Below are 13,135 nucleotides of genomic sequence, written 5' to 3'. Positions count from 1 at the left end.
AAGGACAGGAAGACAATAGGGAGCGACAATAAGGTGGGAACTGTTAAGCAATGATGCATTTGTATTGTTTTAAACCACTCAGTTTGTGGTAATTGGTTACATCGATAGAAAACTAACACACACATTTAGAAACAATGTTTTTAAAAAAATTGTATGAAGCAAGTCACAAAACTTTACTGAAGGACATTTTAAAGGTACCTTATAAAGAGATGATGTGTCCAGGAATGAGTGAACACACAGATAGGTTGACAGACACACAGACACGTACATACCTATATGTATATTTGTATATTCCCAGCCAAAGTTACAAATTAATACAAAACCGTATCTGAGAAATCAGATACACAGTAGTAGAGAGAGTATGTTGAAAGACAACAATGTCTTCGTTTATATCAAACATAATATATAAAACTATAGTATAGTATAAAATATAAAGTATAGCATATAGTATAAAACTACAGTAACTGAAACAATGGCAAAAAATAGACATAAGTTCAATGGAGCACATAATGCAATGTGCGGCTTTATTAAGGGGATGTCATGGGGGGAGGTTGGGGGGTCGAGACCATCCACAGAAGGGAAGGGTCTATAGCCTATGGAGAGACAGGCCTTAGAGAAGAAGGGGGGGGGTCTCAGACTCTCCCTCCGGATCGCAGAGACGTCCATGCAGGAGGATGGCAAGTCGCCAGAAGGAGAAGCAGGCAGGACGGGTCAGAGAAACAGTAGAACTCATGCCCAAGCTGTCTGATCTCTGGAGACCGGCAGGGTGGGGGGAACATCGGCCCTCAGGAGCCAGGGCAGGAGGACGAAGGCTTCTCGCACGTCCAGAAGTTTTCCGTATTACATCTGTTATCATTCCAGCCATCGCTGTACAATTCTACACAGTCCTCGTCCCCGTGGTTGTTGGGTTCCCCTTCTTTCCAGAAGCTGTGAACACCATCAAAGCTGTCAGCCCCCTACTCCACCCGGAGCCCACATCCCCCAACCCTCAACCCCCGCTTGGAAGAGCTGGTCCCTGGCCTTGGGCAGCAAAAGTCCAAGTACCAGCCAGAGAGTGGTGAGGATTCGGAGACGGTGCTTTCAAAATAAGGGTTCGAACACCCCTTCCATCGGAATCGGCTCTGGCAAAGTAAAAAAATGCAGACTCCTGGACCCATGCCTAGATTTATAGAATCCGACTGTCCCACCCTGGGATGGAGCCAGGACTCTGTGTCTCCACCAGGCTCTTCAGGTGATGCTTTCCAACCCAAAGTCTGAGCACCCCCCGTTTGGGTTTCCCTGCCCGCGCCTCCTGGGCCATTTCCTCTAGGAGGTCACCTGAGTTGCAGGGGAGAGCTGTCCACCCATTTCCAGGACCCCTCATTGTGGTGGTCACTGAGGCCGATCCAGGTGCGCTGGTTATTTCTCACATTCCAAGACTTCAGAAATTTCTGGGGCGGGGGAGGGGCAGCAAGATGTCACCCGCCCCATGTCTGCCCACATCCCCAAGGTTGTCCCCCGCCCCCATGAAAGACCTCCTGCGGTCCAGCCTATAGCCCTGACTCAAGCCGCATGTGTTCACATGCGCGTGTATGCTGTGGCTGTGTGTGAATGTGCAAACGCATGTGGAAATGTGTTAACCTGTGTCTGGGGAGACATTACATATGATCTCGGGAGTGCGCCGAGTCCCCTTTCTGTCCACAGATGGGCTCCTGTCATGCAGGTTCTTCTCTCACGTGACCTTCCCAAGCCCACCGTGGGCCTTCCTCCAGGAAGCCCTCCCTGCCCATCTCCCCGCCCCAGCTTCCCCTGGGCCTCCATCTCTCAGAGGGCGGAAGAGGGACAGAAGGCTTTTTTGCTGACACTCACATGGTCCCGCCCTAGACGGGAACTCTGCCCGGCCCACCTGCTCCTCAGTACTGTTGATGACCACCAGCTGGGCCCTCAAGTTCTGACACGCGGAAATGGCATCTTTCCAGATGTCCTGGGTCTGGGAGAAGAAGTAGCATCTTCCCTGGAAGAGTTCCCATTTCCAGGGACAGGGGCGGCACAGGCCAGCTGGGGAGGAGAGTGGGGGTGGGGCAGACAGGCCCCCAGCACCTGCATCAGATCTGGGGAACCCTATGTTCAGCTGTCACCTCAGTCCCCAAGAAATCCATGTGAGATCCCAGCTCTGCCCTGCCCTCCTCACGGGGGAGCCATAGAAAGCGAGTTCCAGCCCCACCTGTGATCCCCAGACTCCCTCCCGACCTCGGTGTCTGACCCTTACCCAGGGTGGCATTCATCCAGGTCAGCTGCTGGAGGACGTCCTCCAGGTCTGATCGCGTCGGCTCCTGAGAAACACCCACTGGAAGAAGAGGACTTTAATTATGAAGCGCCTAGTGTATGCTTAGTGCAGAGAGGGCCCTATGAGTACATATCTGTAGATTTCACAGTGACCCCGAGAGTCCATTATGCAAATAAAAAAAACTGAGACTCAGAGAATGACTTGCCCGACATTGCCCCCAGGGTCTCATCCAGGGATCCAGTCTCCTCCCCAGCCTTCAACCCTACGGGGTCTGGGGGGTGGGGGTGGGAGGGTGGGGGGTGGAGGGGTAGAGGGGGTGGCGGGGTGGAGGGGGCAGGCAGTGGCTCATCTGAAGTCACACAGCCTCTGAGCCCTCTCCCGCCCTGAACCCCGCGTTCAGCCCTTCACCTTGGCTGGGGCTCTCCTGATGGTCCCGCGTCTCTTTCTGCAGGGATTGGTGGATCCTGGAGACTACAACAGAGCAGAGAATTCCCCTTTATAAGCACCATCGGTCGGCCTGACCCTGTGTCGAATCTGGTTTCAAGGTCTCTGGGAGCCTAAGCCCCTGTGCAGAAAGATGGGCTGCATCTCACAGATGAGGACACAGGCTCAGAGGGGGCTAGTAACCAGCCCACAGTCACACAGAAAGAGATGTGGTGCTCAAATGCCCAAGTCCTAGTGGGTCTGGGGACTGTGGAATAGGGCAAAGACCTATTTGGGGGACCCAAGGCTCCAAGCCCCCGGCCCCCGACTCACCTTGAACCAGGGTGGCCACCAGGAGCATGAAGAAGCCCAAAGAGATGAGAAGCAGCAGCAGAGGCAACTGGGCCCGGGTCAGACACGCTGCAGGACCAGCAAATGGGCAGAGCCGAGGTTCTCAGGGACAGACCTTGCCCCACCCGCCCATGTTGGAGGGGACCTCACAGCTCCCCTTTCCCCAGATGCCCGCCTCTGAACTGCCCTGGGTACCTGACAAGCTCCTTGAGCTCCTGAGCAGTCCAGGGTATTTCCTCGTCACTTTCTGGCCCCCAAACATCTCCTCCTCTGAACGGGACAGAACACACTCTACTGAGTTTGAAGCCTGCCGAACCCTGCTGTGAGGACTGCAAGCTGGAGGCAGCCCCGACTCCCCCGGGGGCCCTAGCACCCTGCCCTCCCCACCATCACCCCCATGTGGGGGGCTCAGCCTCACCGGGGTCCCCCGGCTCCTTGGAGTCACACATTTCTGCCATTCTCTTCTCCCGGGCTGCTCTCCAGACGATGATTTTTGTAACCCTACGTGCCGCCCTCGCAGCCCCTCCTCAGGCCGTTCCTCCCCAGTGCAGGAAGAAGAACAAGAAACAGGACATTGCTTTCTCCCAGAACAGTGGGTGGGAGAATGAAGTGCTGACACCACTAGCAGAGAGGACGTGAGGGTGGGGTCAAGAGCTGCGCGGTCGGCTCTGGTGTCCAAAGGCACTGCTCCAACCGCCTGTCCAGTCCTGCGACCACTGGCCTTGCCTTGTCAGGATCTCAGTTTCCTTGGCTGTGAAATGGGACAATTACCCTGCCTCACACCATTCTTGTGAGGTTTAATACTGTGTGCTAGTCATGGGGTGTACATTGTCTATTCTAATAACAGATACTCAGTACTAAGTAAGAGTACTTAGCATGTGCGTGTGTTCTCCAAGGTGTGTGTTCTCCCTTGAGGAAACAAGTAATAAATCTGAATTTGTTCGACCACAGGTGTGTTCCTGGAAGTCTTTGACTGACAGTTCTCACAAGAACCCTATGAGAAAGATACAGTTATCATCCTGCTTGACAGATGAGGAAACTGAGAAACAGAGAGGGAAAGCAACTGCCTGAGGTCACACAGCTTGTAAGTAGTGCGGCTCAGAGTTGGACCCTGGTGGGTAGACCTCTGAGTTCCTGCTTAACCACTACATTAAGCAATTACTCTTTTCCCCCTTTGTAATTACTAAGTATTTTGTAGAGAGTCACTTTGAAACTGTGCGTATCAAACTCTCAATTTATGTATGTACGGACTCCTGGTTTTATACCTGATTCAGTTGGTATTCAGTTGTTACTATCTCTCTCTCTCTTTTTAAAATCTAAAGTGAGTTTCTTGCAGACAGCATATAATTGGATCATCTTTTTATCCATTCTGTCAATCTCTACCTTTTTTTTTTTAATGTATTTATTTATTTGGGGGAGAGAATCCCAAGCAGACTCCATGCCGAGCGTACTATGAGCATTTTCTCATGTGTTATTCGGTGCACATATATACATAAATTTGTGGGTTGTATATCGAGGAGTGGAATTTTGGGATTACAACGTCCACATACATATTCTCCTTGAGCAGATACTGACCAACAGTTGTCCTAAGTGGTTGTTCTAATTGTTACGTATTTCTTGGTATTGCCCGTAATTTTCATTTTAGCCTTTCTAGTGGGTACAAAGTAGTATTGGTTATGATCTGAGTACATATTTCCTTCATGACGAATGATGTTGAGCACATTGTAACGTGCTTGTGACCACGTGGATATTCTTTTTTTATGAACTACTAATTCTCGTCTCAAGCAATTTATATTTTTTTATCTAAGGCTACATTTTTTTGGTTCAGGGAATGAGGTAGATTTTTTTCCATTGATCAGTCACCATTTAATTTTTTTAATTTTTTAAATTTAAATCCAATTACTTAACATATAATGTATTATTAGTTTCAGAGGTAGAAGTCAGTGATTCACCAGTCTTCTATAATACCCAGTGCTCATTACATCATGTGCCCTCCTTAAAGTTCATCACCCCATTACTCCCCTCCTCTACAGTAACCCTCAGTTTGTTTTCTATGATTAAGAGTCTCATGATTTGTCTCCCTCTCTGATTTCATCTTGTTTTCTATTTTCCCTCTCTTCCCCTATGATCTTCTGTTTTGTTTCTTAAACCACATATGAGTGAGATCATATGATAAAATTGTCTTTCTGTCATTGACTTATTTCACTTAGCATAATACCCTATAGTTCCATCCACATTGTTGCAAATCATTTTTTGATGGCTGAGTAGTATTCCATTGTATATGTACACCACATCTTCTTTATCCATTCATCTGTTGATGGGCATCTAGGCTCTTTCCATAGTTTGGCTATTGTGGACATTGTTGCTATAAACATCAGGGTGTAGGTGCCCCTTTGGATCACTACATTTGTATCTTTGGGGTAAATACCTACTAGTGCAATTGCTGGGTCATAGGGTATCTATTTTCAACTTTTTGAGGAACCTCCATACTTTTTTCCAGACTGACTGTACCAGCTTACATTCCCACTAACAGTGTAAGAGGGTTCCCCTTTCTCCACATCCTTGCCAACATCTGTTGTTTCCTGACTTGTTAATTTTAGCCATTCTGACTGGTGTGAGGTGGTATCTTATTGTGGTTTTGATTTGTATTTCCCTGATGCCAAGTGATGTCGAGCATTTTTTCATGTCTGTTGGCCATTTGTATGTCTTCTTTGGAGAAGTGTCTGTTCATGTCTCCTGTCCATTTCTTGATTGGATTATTTGTTTTTTGGGTGTTGAGTTTGATAAGTTCTTTATAGATTTTGGATACTAGCCCTTTATCTGCTATGTCATTTGTAAATATCTTCTCCCATTCTGTTGGTTGTCTTTTGGTTTTGTTGACTGTTTCCTTTGCTGTGCAAAACCATTTCATCTTGATGAAGACCCAATGGTTCACTTTTGCCTTTGTTTCCCTTGCCTTTGGAGACGTGTTTGGCAGGAAGTTGCTGTGGCTGAGATCACAGTCAATCTTTTAATTGGAGAGTTTAGTTCATTTATATTTAGTGTAATTACTGATAAGGTAGGGTTTTTTTTTTTTTTTAAAGATTTTATTTATTTATTTGACAGAGATAGAGACAGCCAGCGAGAGAGGGAACACAAGCAGGGAGAGCGGGAGAGGAAGAAGCAGGCTCCTAGCAGAGGAGCCTGATGTGGGGCTCGATCCCAGCACGCCGGGATCACGCCCTGAGCCGAAGGCAGACACTTAACCGTTGTGCCACCCAGGCGCCCCGATAAGGTAGGGTTTATATCTCCCATTTTGATATTTGTTTTTTGTGTGTCTTATGTCTTTTTTGGTCCTCAGTTCCTCCAGTCCTACCTTTTTCTTGTGTTAAACAGATATTTTCTAGTGTATCATTTTAACTCTGGTGTTTCTTTTATGATACATTTTTGAAGTATTTTCTTAGCGGATTACTTTTTTTTTTTTAAGATTTTATTACTGAGGATTACTTTTTTTTTTTTAAGATTTTATCTATTTACTTGACAGAGAGAGCAAAAACAAGCAGGGAGGGCAGCAGGCAGAGGGAGAGGGAGTAGCAGGCTCCCCCCGAGTGGGGAGCCCGATGTGAGGCAGGGATCGATCCCAGGATCCTGGGATCATGACCCAAGCTGAAGGCAGATGCTTAATGACTGAGACACCCAGGCACTCTGGGGATTACTATTAACGTCTTAATTTATAACACTCTCGGTCGGATTAATACCATCTTAGTTTTATGGTATACAAAGCTTTGCTCCTTTATAGTTCCATTTCCCTCCCTTTATGCTGCTATTATCACAAATTACATCTCCATACATGTATGCCAATCAACTTAGATTTCTAATTACCTCATTACACAGTGGTCTTTCAAATCAGATGGGGGAAAAGGAGTTACAAACAAAAATTTTATACCATCTTTATATTTACCTATGCAGTTACGTTTATGGGAGGTCTTTATTTCTTCATGTGTATTTGAGGAAGCATCTAGTGTTCTATCACTTCATCCTGAAAGACTCCTTTTATTTCTTTTATTGCAGTGAAATACTCATAACATAAAATTTACCATTTAAACTGTACAATTCAGTAGCATCCAGTGTGTTCACAGTGTTGTGGATGCTGTGCAACCATCACCATTGTCTAGTTCTGGAATATTTTCATCACCCAGAAATGAAACCCCATATTCAGCAAGTAGTCACTCCCCATTCCCACTTCCTTCACATACGCCCAAAAACCACTAATCTACTTTCTGTCTCTGTGGATTTACCTATGATGCATATTTTGTATAAATGGAATCATGCAAAATGTAAATTTTGTGTCTGGCTTCTTTCACTTAGCATAACGTTTTCAAGGTCCATATATGTTGAAGCATGTATCAGTACTTTTTCTCTATGGCTGAATGATGTACTGTTGTTGGATATATAATTCTTGGTTGACAGGGTTTTTCCCCCCTTTCAGCAGTTAGAATATGTCTTCCCACTACCTCCTGGCCTCCATGGTTTCTGTTGAGAAATAAGCTATTAATCTTACCGAGGACCACTTCTACATAATGAGACACTTATTTCTTGCTGCCTTCAAGATTCTTTCTTTTTCTTTTTTTTTTTTTTAAGATTTTATTTATTTATTCGACAGAGACAGAGACAGCCAGCGAGAGAGGGAACACAAGCAGGAGGAGTGGGAGAGGAAGAAGCAGGCTCATAGCAGAGGAGCCTGATGTGGGGCTCGATCCCAGAACGCCGGGATCACGCCCTGAGCCGAAGGCAGACGCTTAACCACTGTGCCACCCAGGCGCCCCTCAAGATTCTTTCTTATCTTTGTCTTTAGACAGTTTGATTAGTATATGTGTAAGTGTGGATCTCTTTATTTATCCTACTTGGAGCTTGTTGAACTTCTGAATGAGTAGCCTAACACTTCCACCAAATTTTGGAAGTTTTCAGCCATTTCTTCAAATATTTCCTGCCCCTTTCCATCCTTCCTCTCCTTTTTGACACTCCCATTATGTGTATGTTGGTATGTTTGATGGTGTCCCTCAAGTCTCTGAGGCTCTATTAATTTTTTTTAAAGATTTTATTTATTTATTTATTTATTTATTTATTTATTTATTTATTTGAGAGAGAGACAGAGATGGAGATAGCAACAGAAAGCACAAGCGGGGAGGTGAGGGAGAAGCAGGCTCCCCACTGAGCAGGGAGCCTGACACAGGGCCAGATCCCTGGACCCTGGGATCACGACCAGAGCCAAAGGCAGATGTTTAATAGACTGAGCCACCCAGGCACCCTGGCTCTGTTAATTTTTCTTCATCCTTTTTCCCCCCTCCTTTTGCTCAGACTGGATAATCTCAATGGATCTATCCTCAATTTTTGCTGATTCTTTTTTCTGCCTGCTCAAATCTGCTATTGAACCTGCTAGTGAAATTCTCATTTCAGCTATTGTAATTTTCAACTTCAGAATTTCTATATGGTTCCTTTTTAGAATTTCTCTTTATTGATACTCTCTATTTGGTGACATACTGTTCTCATACTTTCCCTTTTTTTTTCAGATTTTATTTTTCAGTAATCTCTATACCCAGTGTGGAGCTCAAGCTCAGAACCCCAAGATCAAGAGTCACAAGCTCCACCAACTGAGCCAGCCAGGCGCCCCTGTTCTCATACTTTTCTATAGTTCCTTACATATGATATCCTTTAGCTCTTTGAACATATTAAAACAGCTGATTCAGAATATTTGTCTAGTAACTCCAACTTGTGCGCTTTCTCAGGAAGTATTTTTTCACTGCTTTCTCCCCTGTGTATGGGTAATATTTCCTTGTTTTTTTGTATGTCTCATAATATTTTCATTGAAAAATGGACACTTAGAATAATATGACAACAATGGAAATCAGATTTTCCCTCCTCCTAAAGGTTTGCTGTTGCTGGTGTTTGTTATAGTTGTTGTTTTTTGTTAATTTCCTTACTTTGCTGCCCTAATTCTGCAAAGTGTATATTCTTTGCCATGTATGCTCACTAAAATCTCTACTCAGTTAGCTTAGAAGTTAGGTGATGGTTGGACAGACATTTCTGTGAATGCCTCTAAAAGACTCCCAGTCTCTCCTGAGGGTCTTTGTATGTTCAGACACAACTTCAGTGTGCAGCCAGAAAGTTTGAAGCTCTGCCTTAGCCTTCCCTTCCTGCTTTCACAGGGCCTCAAAGTCAGCCAGAAGCAAAAGCTTAGGGCTTTCTCAGGTCTTTCCTGGGCATGCACAAAGTCCTATGCATACAGGTGAACTTTCAGATCCCAAAATATATCAGAACTTTTCAAAGCCCCTAAGGACATCTCATTCCTTAAATTTTCCTTCTGAGACCTGTGGTTAGGTTATTATTTGCTCCTTCACCTCATGCAGCTGTCATGTTAAAATATTTGACAAATGTCCACTGGGGAGAGACTTTTAGCACTGGGCAAGTTCAAACAAGGTCAACTAAAGACTAGCCTTTCAAGTGCGGTCTTCCAGGGAACCAGTAGACAGATCAAATAATGACTTTTGTTTGGCAGTGAGGATTTTCAAGAGCTCCAGCTGTGTTCTTCTCCCTCCAGTACCAGCAATGTGGGCTGTTATTTTTCAAGGCTACTTCTGAGTTGGAGAGTAGGCAATGGAACTAGAGTAAGTTAAAATTCCACTGAGCTCACTGTTCTTTACTGAGATCCAGTTGTTTTTCTTGACTAAATACTCCCTGAATTATTGGAAGATTTTGGTTGATTTCCAGAGTACTAAAAATGCTGATTCTGACAAATTTTATGGTTTATTCCATTGCTTTTATAGAAGGGCAAAATTTACTCTGCTATTTTTGCTGATGTTATTTTCTTCCCACCCCCCATAGTTTTGATGCTTAAATTGTCTTCGATTTGGCCAGTGGAAGCCTTTCATACTGGCTTCTGTGTCCTTTTGACATCTGCCTATCCATTTCTTGCTAATCAGTTTTCCTTCCTGTTGGTTGCAACCTCAGGAATTTCCCTGCATAAATTCTGAAACTGGTCCCCATACACATAGGGCAGGGAGAAAAAGAATAAAGAAGCAGGCTACTCCAGATTGGTAGGTGGCAGTTTTAATGAGCAAAGGAATTACATATGAGGCCTGACTTGCTGTTTGCAAGACGAGTAGATCTCCACACCTGCTTACCAGAATCTTAGGCGTTTATACAGAGGCCTTAACGGGATTCATGCACATATGTCATCCAGATGGCCTCAGCACCACATCACTATCTCAAGGCTATGTCCTCGCGACAGCCTCTGGGAATGGGGAAGGCAAGTGGAACCCACATTCCAAGGATTAGAAAGGGAGTGAGGAGCCTCTGAGTGCCCAGGTCCAGCTCACAGGTCAACCAGTGAACTTCTCCAACCAGTAACCTTCTCCAACACTTCCTTTCTGGTCTAACTAGATGTTCCAGGCTTTCCCTGTCCCAACTCTGGAATCAGCCATTTTTTCAAAGAGCCCTGGTTGCTTTTAAGTGGAGAATGGCATTCAGAAACCAAGACCTGGGTGTGCTCATTGTTATTGAAGTATCACTGGTCCCAGGACCTCTCAGTAGACAAATGGGAACACCCCCCCACACACACGCATTTCTCCAACTATTTTGAAAACCATGATTTTACACCAATAGCTCCAATTAAATACAATAGAGTTCATTCTGGTTTTCTTTCCATTCAACTTTGTAACACCCTTCTCTGATATTGGGAAATCTGGTTCCCATTACCCTGAATTTATTTATTTGTGTATATATATATATGTATATTGATTTGTTTATTTGTTTATTTAATCAATTCCCCCATATAATCAATCTCCCTTTTCCACCACCATCCTCTATTCTGTATGGATATCTTCCTCACTGTGCTTTGGACACTGACTTCTTGCACCAGGCAGACAGACTGTCGTGTTGTCCTTCTTACTTCACTTGGGCTCTGACACCCCATACCAGCTCATCCCTCTGCATGGATGCCCTCCTCACCAGGTTTGGACTCCAACACTCTAGTGGCCACCACTTTGAACGTTTACTCTTTTCATCTAAGAACTGGCTGACTTCCTCTGTCTTCTAAACATCTCTCTATCCCTGCAAGCCCTCCCATACCCAGAGCTGGTGTCTGCCTGCCCCCTGGTATGGAAGCTGCCACTGCTCTTGACTCACCTATGAAGGTCTTGTTTTACCTCTGAAAACCAGCTCATCAAAACTTCCTTGCAATCACCACTCTTAACTAGCTCTATTGAAAAGAATGGGTTTTTCTCTGGGTTTTTCTAGTTGTCACCATGAGAGTGAGGGTCTTTTGGGTCCTTGTACATTTTAACCAAAAGTAAAAATCTAACCAGCATTCCTTGAGCACTGATTTCGTGCTAAATGCGTTTTGGACATGATCTCAGTTAATTCCCATAACACAACTACTATTATTCCCATTTTACCTAAGAGCAAAAAGAGGTTCAGAGATTATGTCTCCCGCCCATGGATGCTGGAGCTGGGGGACAGAGCAAGAAAGCACATCACCTTCATTCATCTCTGTGCCTCAAACTCCAACCAGCTTAAAAAACGGGAGGGGGGATTGATAATATGGCCTCTCAGATTTAGATTTAGGGAGTCCAAGGGAGGGAGGAGAGGGGCCAGATTCAGGCTCAAAATTTGTTTATCTGCCCACTATCTGTCTCCCCCAGAATGTAACTTTCTAGATCAAGAGTTGGCAAACATTTTCTAAAAAAGGGCCACACAGCAAATATTTTTAGGCTTTGTACGTCATAGGGTCTCTGTCACAACAGCTCAATTCTGCCACTGTAGTGGGAGAGCACCACAGACAGTATGTCAGCAGACGGAGGAGGGCTGGCTGTTCAGAGGCAGGAGTCTCTTTCCTTCACCACTATATCCCCAGTGTCAAGAACGGCGCTCCATCAGTGTTTGCTAAATGAATGAACTAATGAATGAAATCAATGAATAACTAAATGAATTATCATTGCTTGTACGTTCCTGGTGGAGAAGTGGTGACACTCATTTCACATATGGGGACAACTGAAGCTCAGAGAACTGAGGAGACCTGCCCATGGCTGCACAGCATGAGGCAGAGCTGGGGGCCAAGGCCAAGGCTGCCCCATTTGGCATCCTTTTTGTGCCCAGCTGGGCTCCCTGAGGAGGTGGTGGCTTTCCCATCTGCAGACACATCAGCAGAGCTGTAACATCAACCCCTCGGGACGCCAAACAAGACACTTTCTTTTGGATGGGCTATTCCTACCACCTTGGTTGATAACCGTTTCACCTGGGGTTCAGCACTTCGTGATTGATCCCAGAGTAGCCATCCAGTTTTCCCTCCTGGGGCAAGGAGTCCTAATGAAAGACTTTCAGTTCCTCTGGGAAGTCACATTCTGTCTCACTTCCTGATCTTTGCATGTGTGAATCTCTCCAAAGGGTGACACTCCTTCTCTCACCACCCTATTCCATCTCTGCTCAAACAGTTCGTCCTTCAGAATGTAACCTTTCCCCCACAGAGTAATTTCCTTCTAGAAGCTCTGGAGTGTTTTCCAGCATCACCAAACTGTTTTCCAATTCTCGGCCAACACCAACTGGCTGTCTTACAAATTTAACTCAGTGCTGACATTATCATCTTGGAGATAGCATCAGATCTGTTAAAAAAAAAAAGTTCAACTGAGTAAGTTTTAAAGATCTTACTGCCTTTATTCAATTATTCATGAATCAAGCAGCATCCAATCTACCCTATAGAAAGGAGTTTTGAGGCGCTGTACAAGGCAAGAGACTTTACAGACAGAAGGGAGCAAGAACAAGAAAGTGTGCTAGACAAAAAAAAGTGGGTTCGTTACTGCAAGCTTCCTTGCCCTGTAGGGGAGGGCAGGGGTCCACGAGGCTTATCACCTAACTAGTCCTGATCAGGTGATTCTGGACTGGCTGGTTAAGATTCCACTTCTAGAGAGCCAAATTGTGATTAAGTTAAACTTCGGTTTCATGACATGGGTCTTAGCGTGTTTGGGGCCTGTTGCCTTGTTTTTAACAGATCCCACAGGTTAAGAGCTCCCCAACTTCAGACACCAATCGCAAGTCCAGGCCCCCCATACCCCTGACCAACTG

At 45.2% G+C, this 13,135-nt stretch overlaps 1 protein-coding gene across 2 annotated transcripts; it reads right to left on the bottom strand.

The window, feature by feature from the left end:
- Positions 1 to 491: 491 nt before the first annotated feature.
- CD209 (CD209 molecule) lies at positions 492 to 3,636 on the bottom strand. 2 transcript variants are annotated; one of them, XM_026481273.4, is made up of 8 exons: positions 3,459 to 3,636; positions 3,236 to 3,310; positions 3,023 to 3,109; positions 2,675 to 2,737; positions 2,249 to 2,326; positions 1,886 to 2,037; positions 1,318 to 1,430; positions 492 to 927 (listed from the first exon to the last, which is right to left on the bottom strand). In XM_026481273.4, exons 1-8 carry the CDS (start codon positions 3,496 to 3,498, stop codon positions 786 to 788), a joined length of 750 nt encoding a protein of 249 aa, XP_026337058.1. In that variant the 5' UTR covers positions 3,499 to 3,636; the 3' UTR covers positions 492 to 785. The 2 variants fall into 2 exon arrangements, with proteins under 2 accessions (XP_026337058.1, XP_026337059.1); XM_026481274.4 differs by lacking the exon at positions 3,023 to 3,109 and having other exon boundaries at positions 3,459 to 3,630.
- Between the last annotated feature and the right edge of the window lie 9,499 nt (positions 3,637 to 13,135).

Source organism: Ursus arctos, unplaced genomic scaffold, assembly GCF_023065955.2.
Source record: "Ursus arctos isolate Adak ecotype North America unplaced genomic scaffold, UrsArc2.0 scaffold_14, whole genome shotgun sequence".
NCBI classification, from domain to species: Eukaryota; Metazoa; Chordata; class Mammalia; order Carnivora; family Ursidae; genus Ursus; species Ursus arctos.
Note: the sequence above shows the minus strand (reverse complement) of the source record. Positions and strands in the feature narration are given on the sequence as shown.

Coding starts and splice junctions, on each gene's coding strand:
- CD209 (XM_026481273.4), bottom strand. CDS start 3,498: ATGGCAGAAATGTGTGACTCCAAGGAGCCGGGGGACCCCG. Junction 3,311..3,458: donor CAAGGAGCCGGGGGACCCCG/GTGAGGCTGAGC, acceptor TGTCCCGTTCAG/AGGAGGAGATGTTTGGGGGC. Junction 3,110..3,235: donor GAGCTCAAGGAGCTTGTCAG/GTACCCAGGGCA, acceptor CTGGTCCTGCAG/CGTGTCTGACCCGGGCCCAG.